Source organism: Tursiops truncatus, chromosome 2 (assembly GCF_011762595.2).
Source record: "Tursiops truncatus isolate mTurTru1 chromosome 2, mTurTru1.mat.Y, whole genome shotgun sequence".
NCBI lineage: Eukaryota > Metazoa > Chordata > Mammalia > Artiodactyla > Delphinidae > Tursiops > Tursiops truncatus.
In genome coordinates, this window is record NC_047035.1 from 34,368,731 (window position 1) to 34,391,855 (window position 23,125).

Sequence of the window (23,125 nt, forward strand, 5' to 3'; positions counted from 1 at the left end):
ATTTCTCTACTCAGAAGGAGCTTGATCTCAAGTTGAGAATATAGAATATACACAAGCAAAATGATTTATGATCATTTGAAAAGCAGTGGACAGCTGACATGCTAGATGCTGTTGTGATTAACAAAATGTAAATGCATATAAAGCATTACAGTGGTGTTACATCTTACATGGTATTTGGCTTTAAAGTCAAGGTGTGAGATGAAAATCAGGGTAAACAGAATTATCCAAGAAAATCTTAGGACAGCATGTCGAGTACCCACGTGCCATCCCTTTGTAAGCGCAACTCAGCTGTTTTCTTGGCATTGGAAAAGATTGCTCTTTCTTCAGTTGATGGAAGTGCTGGCTTGTATTTAGAAGTCACATTGAGCTTTTTAAAAGACCGTGTCCTGGGCTTCCCTGGTGGCGCAGTGGTTGAGAATCTGCCTGCCGATGCAGGGGACACGGGTTCGTGCCCCAGTGTGGGAAGACCCCACATGCCGCGGAGCGGCTGGGCCCGTGAGCCATGGCCGCTGAGCCTGTGCGTCTGGAGCCTGTGCTCCGCAACAGGAGAGGCCACAACAGTGAGAGGCCCGCGTACCGGAAAAAAAAAAAAAAAGACCGTGTCCTTATACATGCTACAGTATGGATGAACCTTGAAGACATTATGGTAAGTGAAATTGTAAGATTCCTCTTATATGAGGTGCCTAGAGTAGTCAGATTCATAGACACAGAAAGTAGAATGGTGGTTACCAGAGTCCAGGGAGAGGGGAAATGGGGAGTTAGTGTTTAATGGGTATGGAGTTTCAGTTTGGGATGATGAAAAGGTTCTAGAGGTGGATAATGGTGATGGTTGCACGACATTGTGGATGTACTTAATGCCCTTTAACTGTATACTTAAAAACAGTCAAAATGGTAAATTTTATGTTATGTATATATTTTACCACAATTAAAGAAAACTATATCCCCAGATTGTGAACATAATTCCAAAAGATGAGTTCAAAAAATATTGTAAGCAATGACAACTTTGTGGTAATAAGTAGATTATGTATAGATTTCCAGGGAGAACATTCATTTGGATGTATACATTAAAAAAAAAACTCATAAATAGGACTAATTTTTGCTTGTTAGATATGCTAATAAGCCCTAATAAGGGCTTCCCTGGTGGCGTAGTGGTAAAGAATCCGCCTGCCAATGTAGAGGACACGGGTTTGAGCCCTGGTCTGGGAAGATCCCACATGCCATGGAGCAACTAAGCCTGTGTGCCACAACTACTGAGACCGTGCTCTAGAGCCTGTGAGCCACAACTACTGAGCCCGCGTGCCTAGAGCCCGTGCTCCGCAACAAGAGAAGGCCCGCGCACCGAAGAGTAGCCCCCGCTCACCGCAACTAGAGAAAAGCCCGCATGCTGCAATGAAGACCCAATGCAGCCAAAAAAAAATTAAAAAAAAAAAAAACTATGCCTGTTAGGTATGATCTACCTCCTCATTTTATAGCCAAGGAAGGAGGTTAGGTCCCAAAGAGATGAAGAGAATTATCCAAGCTTACATGTTGAGTCAGACCCAAAGCTAGAACCAGAACCTAAGCCCCTTTACTCACCAGCACTTCCCCCATACAGATGTTTACCAGGTGACAGCATGCCAGTACTCCCTTCAACATTTTTGCTGTGTCCAACCACCATTTTACTATAATTAATCATTTTATTTATATGAGTATTTCATGTAAAATGCATTTATTTAATACATAAAGTTACTTTAAAAGGAAATTTTATATCACTACCTTAAATGGAAAATCTATAGAACCTGTCTAAATGATCAGAAAAAATACAGTGAAGGCAAAACAGTGCTGTGTTATTGCTTTGAAGCTAAAGCCTGTTCTGTTTTTGTTAAAAGGGGAGATTAGTAATTTTTAGTTGTTAAAGACATACTAGCACTAAAATGATATGATGCAAAGTACTGAACAAGGAGTGACTTTCCCTGTGTGAGTCAGTGGTATTTTATGTCATTTCCCATACCACTGCCCGTGGGTGTGGCTAAGAAACTTGTGCTGTATACCATGCAGTCTCTCCAGTGAGCAGAGTAGGTGGGTTTTGAATTTGTTTGGAGAACAGCAGTGGATAAGGGTTAATATAGAGATGTGATTTACAGTGGGAGTGAAAATGGGGACAAAGATTTCAGAGAACTAGTATTGTTAAACATTCTTATTGATGAAAGTGTGCCTGGTTCCTGTTAGGATGGGTGAAAAATGACTGACAATGATTGATTTAGACCTGTTGTCTTTCCTAGTAGGGATGCTGTTGGTCTTTGGGGCCAGATCATTGTTATGCAGGACTGTCCATAGCATAGATACTCTTGTTCCCTGGACACTTAATGCCAATGGTAATACCGTCCCTCTCCCTTCCCCCCAGTTACTGTGATAACTAGTTCCCCTATGTTTCTAAATGTCTTTTAGGGGTGATTAAGTACTGTAGTAGTACCCTCAGGAAAGGAATGTGGAGTTTATTCTAAGCAGGGGATATAGCCTCTAGGAATGTTTGGAAGCAGGACTGAGCATTGAAAACTTGTCTGTCTTTTCCAGAAGAGAAGAAGAAGTTGATCAGAGATTTTGATGAAAAGCAACAGGAAGCAAATGAAACGGTGAGAACAAGGAACAAGTCCTTATATCTTCTTCCTGTTTGTTGGTCTTTTCCAGAAGTAATGCTTGTGACCTGATCACAGATTAACTGTTCCTGTCCATTGATCTTGCTTTTGATTATTTCTTACCAAATGAGGCCAGTTGATGGGGCTGGGTGTTGACGGGCAAACACAAATGGGTAAAGCTTGGAGACTCTCCTGAAATGAGTCTTTGATAATACATTGCTGCTGTAATAAGGACATTCTCATACTTCTGCCTGGGTGGTCTTTTAAAATCTCATTTTAAAAGCTGGCCATTGAGATCAGTTATTCTCCTTTGTTAAACTTACTGTCACACAAAATGGAGCTCAGAGGTGGTTCTAGCCATGTTCCCTTCTGGTTTTGGGGGGTTTTTTGTTTGTTTGTTTGTTTTGGAGAGTGTTGAATTTTGCATATATGCCAGTGTAGTTTTTATTTTATTATTTATTTATTTATTTATTTATTTATTTTGGGGGCTGCGCCGGGTCTTAGTTTCAGCACGCAGGATCTTTCGTTGTGGTGGGCAGGCTTCTCTCTAGTTGTGGCGTGCGGGTTTTTTTTCTCTCTCTAGTAATGGGCTCTGTAGTTGTGGCACGTGGGCTCTGTAGTTTGCAGCACGTGGGCTCTCTAGTTGAGGCGTGCGAGCTCAGTAGTTGTAGTTCGTGGGCCTAGTTGCCCAGCAGCACGTGGGATCTTAGTTCCCTGACCAGGGATCGAACCTGCGTCTCCTGCATTGGAAGACGGATTCTTTACCACACTGGACCACCAGGGAAGTCCCTGTTCCCTTCTGTTTTAAAAGACAGGAGGATTTGGTACCTTCGGCAAGGCATGCACGGACAGGATGAGTTCCCAGTCAGGACCCAAAGCTTGTCAGACGTTGGTCCAGGTTGCTGAGCAGTTTAAGAACTGCTTCTCTCTTAATCTGTGCCTTTTCTTTAACAACAACAAAAAACAAACAAAGAAACAAAAAGCAAGTTTTGCTCTCACCTTTTAGAAGTAAGGGTCCTCTGTTCTCCATATCATTGTGCTCTGGCTTCAGCAAAACCTTTTAGGAGGCTGGAGCTAAAATCCAGGTCCCTGGTAGTACTCCAAAGAAATAGTTGCCCCTAGTATTTGCTACTCCAGAGTAGACTGAAAAATTCTTTTTAAGCCAGAGAACTTCTTTATTACTTGTTGAAGAACAACTTCCTTATCTCAATGCAGTTCTGAGAAGTTAAGCTTATCTGCATCCTTTTCTCTATTCTGCATCTATTTTAAGAAGGATCAGCCTACCAGACTGTGGAAACTATCTCCTTCATAATGGGAGTACCAGAAACTTTTCTAATACCTGTGTACAGCTGGGCATATCCATGATACCTGTTACAGAGCCAGTCTTCTTTTTCACTTAACATCTTGGTAGCATTTCAAAAACCTTTTAATTAATACCAATTTATTTGTTTGGTGCTTAGATACTTTCTTTCCCTGAACTTAAAAAAATTAACCAGTCCTACTCTGGCCATCCCAGACAGACGGCTTCTTGTAAATTGGGTCTAGGTGTTACAGTTTACTTATCCCAGAAAAATGGGAATGATTTGGACCCCTGGTTATTCTGACATGGAGACAAACAGTTGATTTTCAGAAGGAGGAGGAAGGGAAGAACCTTGATGCCATACCCGTAGCATTTTTAGTACAGTAGATCTCAGAGTGCTTCATGAAAGCACTTGAACCATAACAAGCTAAGAACTTGGTATACTGAAAAGAGAATTTGAAGATTTTTGAATCCTGACTTCTCTTGTTATGTAATCTTGAGCAGGTTTCATCAAGTCTTATATATGAAGTAGAAGTAGTATTTCCTACCTTATTGATCTGTTGTGAGGAATAAATGAGAGAATGCATGTAAAAAATGTTTAATAAGCTATAAGGTACTTGTTAGTTTTCTCACTCATTCATCACATACTTTTTGAAGGCCTGTTCTATGCCTGCTAGGCACTGTGCCAGGCACTAAGAGTAATGAAGTGAACGTGTCACATGTGGTTCCTGCCCTCCTGGACCACATGGTTGAGTATTTATTGACAGTGATCTGTGGTTTGATTAGTCCAAACTAGACGTATTACCCATATGAGAGAGAACAGAAGCAGACCATCTACTCACTACTTTCTGCCTTCCTAGCTGGCAGAGATGGAAGAGGAACTACGTTATGCCCCCCTATCTTTTCGTAACCCTATGATGTCTAAGCTTCGAACCTACCGGAAGGACCTTGCCAAACTCCATCGGGAAGTGAGAAGCACACCTTTGACAGCCACTCCTGGGGGTCGAGGAGACATGAAATATGGTACATATGCTGTAGAGAATGAGCACATGGTAAGCTTCAGCTGTCTTTTCCTTTACTGGTCTGTGGTACAATGATTAACCATATTGTAGAGTATACAGTTCATGTCATCAGTGCATACTTGACTTTTTTTCCACCTTATCCTCTTTCTTGCATCCAATTCCCCTTTTCCCCTTGGGTGCCCACCTCTACTGAATTTAATGCAGATCATTCCAAACAATTTGCTTGTTTAGATTTCTTTGTATCCTTTATGTATAAAACAGTGCTTGGTGTGTAGTGGTGATACACAAGTGTTACCTATTCATATTACATCTGGACCCTGTAGTCTGACTCATTGATCCAGTTTCTTTCTCACATATGCCCCCAAAGTTCAGTTAGGCTTTTAATTTATCAGAGTATTGTTACAAAATTAACCCATGCTTTCCCTTACATTTATATCAGGATGGCCCAACAGCCCAGATACAGTAGAGAAAGCAGGCTGCTTCTTAAAAAGCGGGCTAACACCTTACTTTGTTGTGATAGAAAGTGCGCCAGACTGACTCTCTAGCCTCCAGTATTCTCATTTATAAAATTAGACTGTCTAAGCCGAAAACCTGTATTCTCAAACTGTCTAGAGAACACGGTTAAAGGAATAAAACTTCACAAAGATTAAATTTTATGTGTTACATTTGGGATTATATTCCACACCACAAAGTAGAAATGGCCTGACCAGTAATGTGGGAGAGAAGTGAACAGGGCCCACCAGTGCAGACTGCACGGATGTAGAAAGGCTAACGGCACAATTTTAAACAAATCCTATTTCATGATACATCCTGAATATAGTTTAAGAGATAGTCAAATGATACTAGCCTGACATTCCTGATGTCAAAACTAGAGTATTTGAGAATGTTAAATTTTCAAAATTCACTTGTGAAAGGAGGGTGAGAAAAGGCTGGCAAGTAGAGTTTGTTAAAGTGAGATGAAAGGTGTATAGTGACTTTGGTCATTTGTGACCCAAAAAGCCCTGAAAACAAAAAGGGGGGAGATAATTCCAAATAATAATTTTGCTTTAAAATTATTAGTTTCAAAAAAAAAAAAAAAATTATTAGTTTCAGAAACTATTTAGATATACAAACCACCTGCAGTAGAATTATTGTTCCGAATCTGGGGTTGATTTGTGTGACCTTACTGTTCTTTTTTAAGCCTAATCAGTTGAAAATCCCCATCTTTTATTTTTAAAACCCCTTTTTCCTGCTGCTTTATAAGCCAATGTAACTGGGATTTATTTCAGCCTCATTCAGTGGTTTCCTCATCCACTTGTTCATATGCCATATATGAACTGAAAAGCCTTCTTGTTGCTTCTGATCTGGGGATGCATCTTTTGCCTTCTTGGTGGTGGGGTCTAGTGCTAATAGTCACCTGCTCAGTAATAGGCCTTGTGAGCCAGCCCCTTTTTGAGTGTGTGCACATGCGTGCTTTGAATAGCTGAGAACTTAGAGCTGCATCCATTTCTGTCAGTGGTTATTTCTGGCCTGACAAAGGCTACTTCTGTCCTTATGCCTTCTGTGCTTAGGATTATAGGTGGAATAAAACTTTGGTGGAGATTTAGAAATAGGGTGCTTGGGAAATTAGGGCAGCTTTTTTGGCTCCAGATATTACCTTCCCTGAGAGCAAATCACCAGTGCAACAACTTCAGTTTTTGTTTTCTGTGTTTGGCCTAAGGTGAAATTCTTTTGGAGGCTTACCAAGAGTGTAGCCACTTTTTTCCCAGAATGTGGTAGTGTCTCACACTTTTAAATGAGTTCTATATGTGCTGAAAACAAATAGCTTATTCATGGTCCCTCAATCCTCAACACCAATCAGTGGGCATTTTCAGTGAACTAAACTATTTCTAGGGCGGTAGAGTTTAGTTGGTTTGCTCTCTCAAAATTACAGGCTGTATGCATTTTGGGGAAGCTACTGTACCCCACATCAGGGCCATTGCCTCTCAGAAGTTGCTAGTCCAGAAAGCACATGAACCAGTTCAAATTCATCAGGAGCACAGGGAAAATGCTCTGATGTGTTTAATCCTTTTCTTGCCTCACTTAAGTGTAAGAAGCAGTGAATTGGGAGGTATTATGATCCTAGATTGAATCCCAGGTTCTCTTTTAGTTTGATTTGTTAGCATCTTTGTTTGCCTTAAAAGTAATGAAAATTATTGCACACGATATTCCTTCTTATAACTTCATTTATAATGGAAGAAGTATAACATTTCCCTTCCATACTGTTGTCAGAATCGGCTACAGCCTCAAAGGGCATTGCTTCTGCAAGGCACTGACAGCCTGAACCGGGCCACCGAGAGTATTGAGCGTTCTCATCGGATTGCTGCAGAGACTGACCAGATTGGCTCAGAAATCATAGAAGAACTGGGGGAGCAACGTGAACAGTTGGAACGTACCAAGAGTAGAGTAAGTCTGAGTGGATGGGGAGAGGGGCAAGAGTGGGGAAAGTAGGTGGGCCCGTTACACCCCGATGCCTTGCTAGTGCCAGAAGCTACCACAGTTCCAAATTCAGGGTATGACCTTTTAGGTTCTTACTCTTTTCTCTGTCTGTAGTTTGCTTGGCTGAAAGATATCCCTTGGAAGTAATTTTACTTCTAAGATTTAGAAGTCATGGCGGGGGTAGGGGGTGGACTGCAGAAATCCAATTTCTGCATTTATTGAAGATTGTCAAATAAGATTGTAGCCACTCCATCCTTTTACTAGGTCCTGTATTATGAATCAGATTTTCGTTTCTCATATGTCTAGTAGAACATCTGCTATTCTTAGGAAAGCTAAGATCTCTTTAAGTAGATGATGCTTTCATGTCATTTAGAGCCAAGGCTATTTTCCACATGTCATAAAATAGTACTACTGACAATTTACAGAGGTTCAATTCTGGGCTCTAACTCTTTACTGTTACCTAAGGTAAGGGAGATCATTATGAGAAGAAAACAAATACTCAGGCCAAATGATGACTATACTGTGGTGTCTAATCTACTACACTCTAAGAGGCTCTGGAAAACAATTCATTCCTTCCTTTCTGTACCATCTGCAAAGGAATTTTAAAAATAGTACAACTTGCCAATGGAATGCTGTATTCTTAAGAGCATGAGGCAGATCCAAACTGAAAAACAGATACTGTGGGCAAGACTTAAGATATATGAGAAAATCATCTGAAATCCCCACACTGAGTTATTTTTCCAGCTTAGTAGCTGTAATTCTCCATTCTTAAAATTAAGTCAAAATGATGCCCCCTTCCCTCCTTAGTGAAAATCCACAATAAAGTACCGAATTCAAGTTAAGCTGTAGAGAAGGCAATTTGTTTTACAGATTGTGTGTTTTTTTCACTTCTGAACTTAACCAGGTGGATTAGTTGAACTTAAAAGCTGAGAAATGAGCTGAGAGATCAACTTAACAAGGTCGCTGGGGAACAGGAACAGATGGCAGGTGGCATCTGTTGAAATATCCTCCAGCTATATAGATTAGTAACAGGCAACCAAAAGGGAATAAAAAAGGCTTTAAAAAATATTTAATTCCTTTCACAATTCAGTGTGTCTCTTAAAGGGATAAAGAAAAAAGAAAGAACCAGATCCCAAAAATGGTAGTCCACCAGCCTGCAAAAACAAACATTAACTCAAGAGGCTCTTCTGGAGTTTGGCTGATGAAATTCAAATCTTAAGTTGCTCAGTTACGTCAGTTACTGGCAGGTACACTTGAAGACTTTGTTTTGAGTAGTCAAGGTGAAAGATTAGCCCAGTCCCAGAAGTCTCCCCACAGCAACCTTGGGATATAATAATTCCTAGGCCTACTTGATGAGTACTAAAGTATATTATCCTTTCCAGTTTCTTCTGCTTATATGCAGAGGCCATCATTTAAATTGATTTGATTTCTGGAAGTTTTTCAACATATACCCCTTAATGCCCACTGTCAATTTAGGAATGTTCAATTCTATAGTGTGTACTTTCGAAAGAAGGGGGAAATAATTGCTATTTTCTCTTCTCAGCTGGTAAACACAGGTGAAAACTTGAGCAAAAGTCGGAAGATTCTCCGTTCAATGTCCAGAAAGTAAGTTTTAAAAATAGTCACAAGATTAATTTCTCTTAATTCTAATATCTTTCAACCAAGAATGTCAAAGCTTCAAACAGTGACTGGCAAAGGTGCTAATAAAGCAGAAGAAATAAAAAATATCGTATAGTTAAATATCCCAGGACAAAGTCCTTTGTTAAAAGTATATATACTGCTCTGATTTAGAGCAGTGGAAACTTTGTCCATTGGAAGGACTTTTATTTTATTTATTTATTTGGCTGCTTTGGGTCTTAGTTGCAGCACGCAGGCTCTTTGTTGCGGCATGCGGGATGTTTTTTTCGTTACCGTGCACGTGCTCAGTAGTTGCGGTGCGTGGGCTTCTCTCTAGTTGTGGTGCACAGGCTCAGTAGTTTCAGCGCGCAGGCTTAGTTGCCCCGCAGCATGTGGGATCTTAGTTCCCCGACCAGAGATCGAACCTGCATCCCCTGCATTGAAGACAGATTCTTAACCACTGCACCACCAGGGAAGTCCCTGGAAGGACTTGTAATCCCAGCTTACTTTCCTTAGAGAAGACAGCACATGGGAATAGAGCTTCATATTCCTGGAAATAAATCTGTAAAAACTTAATTAGAAAACTTTTCACTGCTACTGCTTCGTACTTGCTTTTGGCTCTGCTTGCCCTTCATGGGAGTCAACCCCTTATTTGGGAGTTCTGTCTTGTTAGTAGAAGTTGACTTAAAAAAAAAAAACAAAAAACGTTGAGGTAAGTGCTGACAGCAACAAAACCAGGGGCAGAAAGGAAGTATTGCCACTGAGGCTGAATTTGGGGTAAGTGGGTGTAGGTATGCATGAAACAAACTACAGTCGAGTCATGAAACAAGCAGGAGCGTGGGATTTTCCTAAACGGTGGCAAATTCCTTGTGGAATAGGGGAATACGTTCAGTTTAGAGTGATGAGATTTTTTTTGTGTTAAGAAAAGAGTATAGGAGCTTCAAAAAATTTATTGCCTTTATAAAGTTACCCATAGAGGAAGAAAGTAAAAAGGGCAAGAAGTTCATAAGAGATTGAAAGGCACTACTCAGCTTCTAGTTAGTTACTTATCCTAAAGCAGGAACCCCTCTCCCCACCCAAGCTGGACTTCAGCACTGGAGTGTCTGTCGCCAACCCTTCTCCTAATGTGTGCTCACAGCTGTATTATGTAATCAATCAGTGCAGCTCTAGATGGTTAGGTGGTGGGTTTGTATTTCTGCTGTTTTGAAATATGATTCAACCTGATTTCAGAAATGGTGTACTTCTTCATATGTATATTTAATATTTTTCGAACTAGCTGCTCATAGAAAAACTATTTTTAAAGTGAAGTACTAACTACCATTTGAAGACATTGTAGAAAAAACATTTATATGCTTTGGTATCTATTGCCCCAATTTTCAATATTTCTGTGAGGTAGATAGTAATTATTTATAAGTTTCTTTAGCTGGTAATACTAAGTGGCTACATGATCAAAAATTCAGTCTGCCTCACAGTATCTGGCCTTGGCCCCAGGTCAAACCCCTAAGTATTAAGAATGGAAAGAAATAGGTTATCCAGACTTCTGACTACATCCCACTTTGCTTCTCCTTGTAGAGTGACAACCAACAAGCTGCTACTTTCCATTGTCATCTTACTGGAGCTAGCCATCCTGGGAGGCCTGGTTTATTACAGATTCTTTCGCAAGCACTGAACCTCCTACAGGGAACGGTTTGTGGACCAGGACTGTGACTCTGTGAATGGTGTTAGAGACGTGGAAAAATCTTACTGTTGCTGTGAGCTAACGGTTCAAGAAGGCACTGTGTAGCCAGACTGTGGGAGGAGGGAGGAAGATGGAAAACCACTTAAATGTGAAGGAACAGCAATAAGACCAGTATGATATACCAAGGTAGTAAATGCTGTTTATGAGTTCTTTAAGTTTACATAGTGCTCTAACATATTAATACCCTGTGAGCTTCAAAAAACCAAATACATTTACAGCAGTATTATCGGTCACCAAAATGAAGGGGAAGGAAACTTTACAATTGTGAGAATGCACAAATGTTCTCATTAAGGCAGTACTGACCCAGACGATCATTTAGTATCTGTCACCACAAATGCCTCCCAACTCTGGAATGCCCATTGCGACAGACACGTGTCGCACACAGTATTTCCTAAATTCTTACACGTTCTTCACTTTCCGATTCATCTGGTGAACTAGGAGTAGGAAGTTGGTCATAGACAATGTGCCCTCCCTCCCTTGTCTGCCCAAAACTTGAAGCAATCACATCCACTGCCAGGCTGGCTGTAGCCTTGGCCTCTTCCTCCGACGCAGCCAACCGAGGATTGACTTCCACAAGATCCAGTGCTGAGAGCAACCCTGAAAGAACAAAGTATGACCAAAAAAACTTGCTAGCTGCTACTTTCAGTGAGAGTCGTCCCACCTGGGTAGAACAAGCTAAGGTAAAAATCAAGTTATTTTCTACTATAAAATTATCCACCGTCAGGAAGCCCCTTATTCCTCATTCTCTTGGGCATGAATTTAAGTTAAAAACACTCATATACCAGAGTAGGATTGAAAGAAACCTTTAAGGTAATAAAATCAATTATCCCTGTTCAGTGAACGTAACAGGCATAGCTGACAGGCTTTCCGGTTCGCGTAGGAGCTGGGTCGGGGTGGGGGGTAGGGGGGTGGTAGCAAGAGTTTCCAACCTAGTCGGGAAAATGTGTCATTTCCAGTGTTTCTGGGCCCTCCTAGATGCCTGCCTGTAGTTGCATGGAGAGCAGATCTCTCACATCTCACTAGCCAGAGCACGGTTCCCACTTTTGAACTCTTTTGCTGCATCTGTATCTCTTAAGGCACCATGTGCCCTAAAGTATAGTTATTACTGCATATCTCACTCTCACCCCTGAGCTCTGAGGGCAGGTTCCACTTCGGACACAGTTTTTAGGTCTCCCATCAGACTAACCCAGCATCTTGCACTTGGTCAAGGGAAGACTTGGTCATACTTTAATTTGAACTCCAGTTACCTTCTGTGACAGTTTGGGAACTTGTGCCAAAGGGTTTGAGATGGGAAGATTAGACCAGAAAAGAATCTATCCAGACCTGCCCTCTACCACCACCCTAGTACATACGTACGTACGTACATACATATATATATACTTCTAGGTATATATAGTTGGTTATTCTGGATGAAGTTAATCTACCTCCTGCAAGAGTCATCTGAAGAAACTAGCACTGGAGAATATAAGTATCCGAATATTTAGGGCGGCCATAAAGCCTGGAAGCAGGGGTGAATATACCTATTGGTTTACCAATATTACATTATAGTACCGATACATGTTATGTTCAGTGCTGTTACGTCCGCTCAGTGTGCCGTCCCTTATTAGCAATGCAGAGTTCAGTGCGCTGTGCAAAACTACAATGAGCAGGTATGTTACTATAGCGTTTCCACCAATCCCTGCCTGCACGTTCATCTGTGTCTGATGGCTTGTGTGTCTGATTTCCACTGACTAAACGTGGACCTTTTCATAGCCCAGAAGTAAATCAAGAGGGCACAAGCTATTAAAAATATATATTACCCATGTTTCTAGACTGTTGCCACCTTGTAAATTAATTTAAGCAAACTGCTTTATCTATCTAGTTGACAGTGTCAGGACAGACAGCCTTTTAGAATAACATTGCAGCAGGGGAGGGAGGGACACGGCATGACCACTGCCCCATCTAAGTGCTAGAGGTTACCAGCCTGTGCTCTAAGTTGTGTTACTGGGAACCAGAATGGAGAATTGAACTTCCAGGTTCACTGGCCAAGGACAATTGACAACATCTACAGTTGTGGGTCTGAGAATAAGGCTATCTTGCCCCTGTCAGATCTGATAGACAAGCATTCGTCCCCTTTCTTTAGTGCCTAAGGCTCTGGTAGGCTCCAGAGCCAGGGAGACCATTTCTCAATTTCCGTATCTATCCCAACTAGTCAAGGGTTTTCTGTGGTCCTGAACCTTTCAGTGTGAGGTCTCTATGCTATCTTGACCCTAATTTCACAAGGTAGTATTGAAGTACCATGTGGTAGTTGCTTAAATTTTGCAATGAGAGGTCATTTAAAGTAGCCTTAAAACCAAAAGCTTTCTGACAGAAATGGAAACTGTTTGCAAATGAGTATGAGTTGTGGGATAGTAGCCTCTTGTAGCTACTCTCGATGATCTTGCATTCAGTTTACTCATCTTCCTGTCAGCCATTCATCTTCCAGTATCCCCCTATTACAGGTCCTATCAAACAAGCCCTAGTATAAGACTTACATGAAAGGACCCAAGGTATTGTCCAGCTTTGAAACATCTTCAAGAGAAGCTTTGACTTGACATTCTTAACTCCCAGTGAACCAACCTCTTAGTGTCAGGCTTAAAATTATAGCTATTTGGCCTCGGCTTTCAATCTTAATCTGCCTTTATACAATTCAGATGCAAAGAACTGCATCAGTTTGGCAGTTTATTCTTGTATTTATTACACGTTTAAGTAGACAGACAATTTTTTATTCAGTGTTACCTTGGCATATTTTGTTATAAAGCCAGGTCCAAACATGCCTCTAAATGGCTGTCCCTTATTAGCCTGACCGCATGACTTATAGCTATAGACGTTTAAGCAAAAAGAGTGTCGGCAGTGACGTAATAGTAGAAAAGATCCCCTGGCAGGCAAGAGGCTTAAGCATATTACGTAGTTAGCAGGTTGATCACTGCTTACCTGTATTGTGTACTTCCTCAGTAATATACATGCCTTCTCGATAGGTCAGTCCCCCTACAACAGGGGTTCCTGTGGCTGGAGCCAGCGTAGGGTCAAATGCATCAATATCGAAACTCAGATGGATTGGCCTTTGTCTTCTTGAAAGGAGTAGAATAAGAATAGTCATTTGGGCTGTACTTGGACATTCGTCCTTCCTACAGTTGCAACTCCTTGATTTTGTTGCTGTTAATCCTAGTACTTTGTTAATAGAGCACATTTACAGATTTCCTATTCTGGAAGCTGTTGAGTATGTTAGATGCCTATGCACCACTTCATAATTTTGCCCTTTGCTCTGTGTGCCTCAGACAGACTAACTCCAATTTGTATTTCTGATTTACCCTGGGCATCAGAGCTCTTACATTAAGAACTATCAACAGAGGGAATTCCTCACTTCCATAGGACATGGGTTCTGACAGATTGTAGTTTAAGTTGGATTGATCTAGGTTACAGTTGCAGTTGCTGTTATACTCTGAGAGAATAACAGCAGCTCTGAACTTAACTCTGAGTTTATGTTTGCAATCTTACCATCTCCTACTTCTAACTTGTTTAGCCCAGGTGTCCAGTGGCTGAAGCTAACATACAGCAAACACCTATACAGTAAATTATTTGCACTTCTTAACAGCTTAAGAAATGGCATACTACCAAGGTGACAGTTAATCACCCAGAAATGAAGACTCGGCACTGGGAAAATGTTCTTAACTAGCATTTGATTAGTATTCATCTCCCATCTTTCTACACTACCAAGATTTGCTTAATATAAAACTTTCAGATGAAGCAGTTGTGAGGCTGGGAAGAAGAGGACAGTTGAATGCTTCTCCTCTCAAAAGGTAAGCATTAAAAATGGAAAGAGAAATTCATAAGAGCTGTTTTCCCTCCCAACCCCAGAAGAAAAATATGACCTATATTTCATATTTTCCCTTTCTGAATTTTTTTATATGTACATGTTTTACTTTTATTTTAAAAGAAAGGTCATTATCCTCAAGAGACAGGCTAAAGTGTGCTGCCCACTGAGAATCTGTCCTGTTCCCTTTGGGACCTAGAAGTAGATATCCATTGTAGTTACTTACTTGCCAATCAGCAGATCGAATGTCTGTTCCATGACCTTCTGGATACCAAGTCGATCTATGTCTCTCATGGAAAAGTACTGGATATCATAATTCTTTAAAATAAAACTGGTGACATATAAAGGAAGGAAGCCTTAGTTTAAAGAGCATTTTTAATCAAATGTGGGGGGGCGGGGGGTTGTCTTCATAGTGACCTACAACAGGTTAAGGCAAGAAACAACCCATCAAGTGGAACATTAGTGGCCAGGACAGGCCCAAAGCTCAACTCTAATGTATCAACTTACTGTTCAGGAGGATCCACATCTCTTAGTCCAATGTATACAATACTTGGAGAAGAGATACAAGGTTTGATCCAGGAAAATCCTGGGAGTTGTGGGACCTATGAAGGAGGAATGAACAGGATTCATCAAGGATTCTTGATCTCATCAAGATAGTCCCCGTGTGCTTCCCAGTGTGCTTTCTCCTCTTACCCACAGTATATGGGTAAAGCAGCAGACACACTTGATCTGGGAAGGAACTGATAGAAGTGGAAGTGATTCAGAAGGGCAGCTGAAGAACACAGCTGAAGAATAAAATACCTACTCCTAAGGTGGCCTTGGTTTCTCATTAACTTACCTAAATAGCAGGAATACCGCTGATTAGGCCTTTCCATCTCTCTGCACACTACTGAATTGTTTACAGATTGGTTCTTGAGATGGCAACTGGGTTATGTTTCAAGTCCCCAACAACCAAAACGTGAATTCTGCCTAGTGAATAACCTTTGTACTGTCCTGGTTTAACTTGGTCCCTCACTGAGGGGAGGGATACACAGATTCTAGTCTATGCATAGCATGGTCTCCCATGTCTTCTGAACAGCCTGGGAAAAGATTACCTAGACGTAATCATGGTTTTACTTGTCTTCTAGACCAGTGGGTCTGAGAATGAGGCCTAGGAGGTTCTTACCAAGAAGTCTTCCGGCTGTAAGTGTATCAGACCACTAGAGTTACTACCCACTCACCACATTCCTTTATTATGAGATTATGATCCCCCCTAAGAGCAGGGACCATGTCCTAGTCATCTTTATGCCTCCAGCATCTAGACTGTCTGGTCCAAAATAATGTTTGATGAACAAATGAAGGAGTGGTAAGCATTACTACAGCCACCATAAACCCATCCTTCACAGAAATGTTACTGAACTAGACTCTCAAAGCCCCAGGATAACCCTTGCAAGCTGTTCAACGTTCTCTTCATTTCAGCCCACTAACCTTGTCCTGTAGTTCTTTGAGGAGAAATGAAACTGGCTGTCCGTGGAGATTTCCAGATGAAGTGGTGAGGGGTGTATTGATGTCAGCATGGGCATCAACCCAGATCACACAAAGGTCTGGGCAGTGCCGGGCGTGCCCACTAATGGTACCGATTGCCAGGCTGCAAAGAACAAACAGTAATATTAAAGGCCTTCCGCTTGGCAAGCATCACTAACAAATATCTTCAGCCAGCACAGCTCACACTTTGTCCTCAGGGCAAAGTCAAGGCCCTAGATTGAGGCTGGATTTGGATGAGATAGAGTCCCTGGGACTGTGTTCCCAAAGATGAGACTTGAGAGAGAGAGAGAGAGAGACAGGGAGAAATGGAAGGCTCTAAAGATTCAAAGCTGACAACTGGTTATCCTTGTAGTGTGACAGGTGTCATTGCTGCCCCCAAATCCCTTTAATTGGATCCATTAGCCTTGGCCCAGAAAAGGACCCAAAATATTTGTTCAACAGATGAAATCCTGTTAAATGCTATGGGCTGTATGTAACAACTCACTAATACTACTTAATACCTTTTGAGAGACCAGGGAGATCTAATTACTTTTAAAGAATCAGTTATATTAACTTGTTAAGGATAAAAATTAGTATTACAGCTGTTTAGAAAGATTATGTGATATTTCCTAAAACAAGAAGTCAAAGTTTTTAAAGACATCAAAGTTAACAGGGCAACCCAATTAAAGACCTCATTAGATGACTGAATAAAGTAGAAGTTTATTTCCATGTTATCTTATATACATTAGCATGGCATGCAAATATCATTAAGTGTTTCCGGTTTTTGCTTTGTCCTTGATCTCCGCTTGCATTAGCCAACTGTCCTTGTCTGACCTGTAGGAATATAGCTTTTGAAATTGTGCTTGGAAAGCTGCCCAAGCTTCCTAGGAAGCAAAGAATTTGACATAGATGAGAAATGCAGCTTAAGCATCTTAGGAACTAACTACAGTCATCTTTCTTGATCAGTACAGCCTGAGGTAGCATTTTAAGCTCCATGTCCCACATAGGACCTTTTCGAGAGATAGCATGGTCTGGCGCTAAAAGCACTGGATTAAGTCCGAATATTGGGGGTCTTTCTAGGAAGCAATGTGTGAAATAGGGCAAGACTATCTATCTAGACTGCAGTTTCCCTTTCTAGAAGATAGGGATAATAATCTTAGCCTGTTTAAGTCAGAGTTGGTTTGACGATTAAAGCAGTAGTGAATGTTGTACTATTAAAGGGAGCTGAGTGACCTAAAAATGCCTCTTCCTTTAAAATATTCAACAGCTGTTCAGGTTATTCACACATCCCTTCCTTTCTAGAATCTTCCAGACAGCCTAGGTTTTAGCACTGAACAGGAAACAGGGAGCAGTGATAGAGCTGCAATCTAGACAGAAACAAAAGGAAAAGCAAGGATTATGATAATTACAGTAATAAGCAGTCCCCAAATAGTATGCTGACCAGAAGAGAGCCAATGAATGAACTTTGAGCACTGAGCTAAGAGACAAGAGATCCACCCTTGGGTTATTTAATCAGTTTCAGTAGAGAACCTGTGACTGACTTTCTTATTCTACTTAAAATTTTATTCTTGATGAGGAATCTACCTGCATTTGCAGTTCCATTAAGTGATCTGAGAAGCTCTCTGAGTACCTCAGGGGAAGTTGCTAGATTAGATCTCAAAAGAAAATTTAATTGCCCATAGAGGTCACAATGGACTTGAATCCCAGCTCTGCTACTTCCTGGCCCTAAGACCTTGGGTAAGTTATCTAACCTCTGTCCCTCAGTGTACCCAGCAGTGAATTAGATAAAATTGTATCTGCCTCATTGCATTATTTTGAGGATTAACTGAGAATATGTATGAAGTGCTTGATATTCCTAGTGTTTCAATGCCATTTTTCTTTCTACCAAAAAAATCTTCATAACTTAGCTCAAATCACACTTAGCTGTGAAATCTGACTCCTCTAGCCTAGACTGATCTCTTCCTTCTGAGATGTAGGATTCAATATTTTTTTCATTCCATGTGTATTTATTTCATTTAATCCTAATAGATCACAAGTTTCCCATAATCCTTAGCACTGCTTGAGAACTCATCAGAACAGTGCTCGATAGATAAAGTGCATGCTGATTTCACTGAGAGGAAGGATCTAATGTATTAGCCACCTAGGGAGGCTAATACAATACTGTGCAGGGTAAAGAATGTATTCACATGCCAAGTGGGGCATTTCTAACAAACCTATTAGCAGAAATGCTTTAAAAAAAAAAAAGCCCCAATTCAGCCTATCAATAGATCCCTCCAATTCTCCTAAATAACCAAAATGAAAGTCATGAGACAGTTTTAAGAAAGCTTTCCAAGAAATAAGCATGAAACATACTGTCTAAAAACTTTTCTTAGTTTAACTCTGAACTTATACTACGTGATATTTTCTCCAGTGGTTCATGATCTTAGACATGAAAATACTATGCACGTTATACCCTAAAAATTCGAAAGGGTATTTTACTCTAAATGAGGAAAGTGAGACAAAGAAGCTAATTGATGGGCTGATGCAATCCAGCCCCTCCACCACCCCTGGCTCCCAGCTTACCTGTGGTCTCCTCCCACGGTGACACAGCTGTAGCCACCTGACACTGCTCTACTAACCACCTCTGCTAGTTCCTGGTTGGCAAGGCCCACTGAGCGAGGATTCACTATCAAGTTATTATAGAGATCATCTTTGGGAACTGGGGTAAAACTCAAGTCTCCGAAGTCTTTAAGGTGGCAGCCTAGAAACAGGGATGACAAGATTAATTATAATATATGTTATTACAGCTCTTACTGGCCTGGGCCACAAATAATAACTGTGACAAAGTACACATCATACTTATTGCCATGGTAACTCAAAACGTCACATGACAGTGGCAGGATCCTCCCAGTCCTCCCAGCAATCCTGTGGGGTAGATCCTGTTAGGAACACCATTTTGCAGATAAAGAAGCTGGGTTTTAGAAAGTAAAGCCCAGAAATGTTCACTAACTTAACCTAACAATCACAAAACTGGTAGCGATTTGTAAGACCTCAGATATCCCTGAGTTACAGAGTGAAAATAAAATACCGAGAGGAACTGGCAGGATTTTAAGAAAATTAAGTATTGTTAATTTAGGACAAAGAAACATACTTAGGAATTTTCACATTACAAACTTTTTTTTTTAAATAAAAGGCCAGGGCTTCCCTAGTGGCGCAGTGGTTGAGGGTCCGCCTGCCGATGCAGGGGACACAGGTTCGTGCCCCGGTCCAGGAGGATCCCACATGCCGCGGAGCGGCTGGGCCCGTGAGCCATGGCCGCTGAGCCTGCGCGTCCGGAGCCTGTGCTCCGCGACGGGAGAGGCCACAACAGTGAGAGGCCCGCGTACCGCAAAACAAAACCAAAAACAAAAAAAAAAAAATAAAAGGCCAATCTGAGGACCTAAATATTTCTTAATTTTAGGATGCTTTAACAGTTATTACTTACAAGATCCCAAACACTGTTCCAACTGCTCAACAGAAATTCTTAAGACTCACAACAATCCTATTAGGCAGCTACAGTATGCCATTCTGTAGCTGAGGGAACTGAAGCAAGGTCCCAGGGTCACACAGTTGCTAGGTGCCAGAATCAGGATCCAAATTCAGGCTGTCTGCCACAAAGTGTGTATTCTTGACTCTGCAGTTTGTATCTCAACGATTCTCTCTTGATTCTGACACTTTTAAGAACTAAAGAGTCCTCTCCAAGGTACTTCCCTGGTGGTCCAGTGGGTAAGACTCTGCACTCCCAATGCAGAGGGCCCGGGTTCGATCCCTGGTGGGGGAACTAGATTCTGCATGCATGCCGCAAATAAGGAGTCCATGTGCCACAGCGATAATCCCGCGTGCTGCAACTAAGACCTGGTGCAGCCTAAATAAATAAAATTAAAAAAAAAAAAAAAAAAGAGTCCTCTCCAAGGAGCCAACAAGGTGGCAGAAGTGGAGCAGAAGCAGCAGTGGACCTTCTGCAAGTTCATCCACTTTGGTGAGCACCTAGACCAGGCACTGGACCTGTTGACACAGTGACACAGCTGCACAGTGCCCTGCGGCTGTGGCAGAAGCACCTGGGCAGGGCCAGCCTGGGGGCACGGCCCACAGAGAAGCTGTAGGTGCTGAAGATCATCCTGCCCAGATGGTGGGCGTGCAAGACCTTCACCCAGGTGGAAACCAAGCCCAAGATTATTGGCCACTACCTGGGCGAGTTCTCTATCACCTACAAGCCTATGAAGCACAGAGCCACCCACTCCTCCTGCTTCATCCACCTTGAGTAGCCTGTTCGGCCAGTAAAGGCACAGACTTCTCTTTGAAACAAACAAACAGAATGAACTAGTGGTATATTCTGACAGTAAGCTGTAATATTTTCCCACCCGGGGTTCACATATTCCAGCAAATTATGACATTAGTCACTACATGTTAATCTTTAGTGTAAGTACCAGTCTTTCAATCTTAACCACTTATATCAATAAATTGGTTGGATTTAGGGTGAGGACTAAGTAATCCAGCACTACCAAAGGATTTGCACAAACAGAACGTTAGCATAGATTGTATTCTTACGGGCCTGTTTCTCAAACTACAATCCAGGTATGTTGAGGGGAGGGGCAAGTGGTCACAGTATAGACATCTGAATGTTTGCAGAGACTTGTATTGAGACTAGCACAGACCAATCTTGAATATAAATTGTACAGTTTGAGCTTTACCTCTTGAACCCAAACTCAATCCAAAGCCAAACTTCTGAGAGAATGTAGAGATTTGAGAAGCAATGGCCTGGAACATAATCCCAACCGAGGGATCACAACCAAGATCTGGACGACTAAATAAGAAGGAAAGGTGCTGAAGGTAGACGAATATGAAAACAGGCCAAAGACATTGAGAACCAAGAGAAAAAATAAATAAAACATCTATAAAAATCTTCTTAAAATCTTTTAAAAAGAAAAAAGCCACGAGTAACATCACAATGTATTTTACTAAATCTCGAAATATGGAAGGACACTTTAGATTTAAGAGAAATGAAGCTTTAACTTTCAAGTCAATATCAGGTCTTGCCATTGTTGCAACACAGTCTTGAGCTGGACAGATTTGAATGGCAGTACCTATACTTGATGTCTTAACTTCCATATCCATGTTTATCTCAGCATCTCTAGGTGCAAGATGCCATGGCTTGACTGGCGTTTTATATTAGGTGTATAATTAGAAAAGGTTTATAATCTAATTGAATAATAATGTTAATATTAATTTTTGAAGACTAACTCATTTAATCCTTCCATCACCAATAAGAAATACATGCGAATTAAAGTGATCAACCTGGTGGTTAAGTGGTAGAACTTGGGGAACACTAAGTCCAGTCATGGAATCTAGGATGTAGACTTAGATAAGTATACAGAAAACAGTACAAACTGGGCTATTATTTACTTATCAGAATAAAGCTGCAGAAAGCTTAAAAAGGGAACTTAAGAGAATTTGATAGTCTTACAGCAACACTCGCCATGGAAGAGAGACTGAATTTCATAAAGGTATTTTGGTCATTAAACATATAACTCTGTGGAGTGAATCACCAGCTTAATTCACAGCCTGGATGGTGGGTTCCAACTCCTTGCTCACCGAACAGCCTTCTGCTTATTCACTTAGTTTCTCAGTTGCCCTCATACCAGCAAGAGGGCTTCCTGACAGTGGATGCCAGAAGGTCTCTTGCTCACTGAAACTACGCACGGGCATTTGGGCTTATACATCATGGTTAGCACGAGTCTCTGGGTCTGAAAGCCTGATAAACTCTGCACACTTCAAGACTTCTGTTCCTGGACCCACAGAGCTGAGGGCCAGACCCCCTGAAGGGATCAATACCTTGAGAGGCCCTGAGTGGCCCACCTTATATGACTCCCAACTCTGCTCTTTGATTTCCACATTAAATTCCTGGTAAGGACTGGGGACAATGAGTGAGTGCTAAAGGAGTGAAAGGAGGTTATAGGGAACATGAATTATGACCCGTAGGCCAGTGTTTGAGGAGTAGAGAGGCTGATGGGAGGTTAATTTTTTGTTAAGGATGAACTGAGTAATGATAAAGCAATTACCTTAGCAGAGTACAATGGCAAGTTCTTCTAGTTCAAAAGGTAAATGGTCTCACTAATTTTAAAGAATCTTGGAATAATAGTGAAAAAAGCAAATATTATAACATGGAATATCTATCATACTGGAGAGAGCTGTCCCTTTCTCAAACTTTTGGTGCTTCAGGTCAACTCATCTGCAAGTCTAAATCAGATGAGACATAATATTTCATTGCTGCTCTTTCCTCTTTTAGAAGGCATTGTAGGATGAAATAAACCTGAAACTTCCAAGGAAGCTCTCATATCAAACACATTTGGAACCGACTGGAAAGGGCTCTCATTTTTCATTGCAGTGGGAAAAAGTCAAGCTCTGTATACACTGGTACCACCTCACTGCTTCTCTCCCCAGTGCTGGTAATAAAAATACACTGACGACTACTCTGATCTTTTAGGCGTGGTTGTTACTTTTGGCCTTGATAAACCTCTCAGGTTCCACTGGAGTGGAACAAGAACACAAGTGCATCCACAGAATGATGCAACCGGAAGAAATCCAAACAGCCCTATCTGACGTTAGCAGTGTCTGTGGACAGCACTTCTATTTCAGGGCCCTCATCACCAGTGAATCCTTGAAAGAAGTCAGTGACAGGAAAGAAGGAAAAGGAACAAAACTGTCTTTCTCCACACACCACACAGTGCTAGCTAGATGCTTTACAATAGCTACTAATCCTTACTTCCTCTGCTGGTATGATTATCCACATATTTTGGAGGAAGAAATTCAGCAAAGTTAAATAGCTCCAACTGTTTAGAGCAAGCCTGAATCCTCCTTTGGTTAGAGACTCACGAAAGAATGAGTGAGCAGGCATTTTGATAGCATAAGGGTAGCACATTCTCTCTGCTGCTCTGACTTCCACTTACAGGTAGCTCCAGCTGCTCCCAAGCCTCCCAGCAAGTCAAGAGAGGTGGGTTTTGAGGTGGGCTGACACACGGGCGT

The 23,125-nt window shown here is 41.4% G+C and overlaps 2 protein-coding genes across 7 annotated transcripts in view; one reads left to right on the forward strand and one right to left on the reverse strand.

The window, feature by feature from the left end:
- Positions 1–22,578, forward strand: part of VTI1B (vesicle transport through interaction with t-SNAREs 1B) — a 34,574-nt gene extending 11,996 nt beyond the window's left edge. The window contains exons 2-8 of one of the 5 annotated variants that reach the window (XR_012329940.1): positions 2,554–2,612; positions 4,776–4,967; positions 7,188–7,361; positions 8,938–8,999; positions 10,584–11,429; positions 14,510–14,567; positions 15,281–22,578. Coding sequence is in view for 1 of the 5 variants with exons in the window: in XM_004313410.4 (XP_004313458.1) it covers positions 2,554–2,612; positions 4,776–4,967; positions 7,188–7,361; positions 8,938–8,999; positions 10,584–10,680 (584 nt within the window). In the remaining 4 variants the exon portion in view is untranslated. Of the gene's footprint in view, positions 1–2,553; positions 2,613–4,775; positions 4,968–7,187; positions 7,362–8,937; positions 9,000–10,583 lie in introns of all 5 variants that reach the window. The other 4 variants (XR_012329937.1, XR_012329938.1, XR_012329939.1 and 1 more) reach the window with 4 other exon arrangements.
- ARG2 (arginase 2) overlaps positions 10,869–23,125 on the reverse strand; it is a 43,537-nt gene continuing 31,280 nt past the window's right edge. For both annotated transcript variants that reach the window (XM_033851023.2, XM_019922218.3), the window contains exons 3-8: positions 18,647–18,824; positions 16,049–16,208; positions 15,089–15,183; positions 14,808–14,912; positions 13,702–13,838; positions 10,869–11,346 (exon numbers count right to left, since the gene is read on the reverse strand). In XM_033851023.2, coding sequence (XP_033706914.1) covers positions 11,141–11,346; positions 13,702–13,838; positions 14,808–14,912; positions 15,089–15,183; positions 16,049–16,208; positions 18,647–18,824 — 881 coding nt within the window. In that variant the 3' untranslated portion in view covers positions 10,869–11,140. The remainder of the gene's footprint in view (positions 11,347–13,701; positions 13,839–14,807; positions 14,913–15,088; positions 15,184–16,048; positions 16,209–18,646; positions 18,825–23,125) is intronic.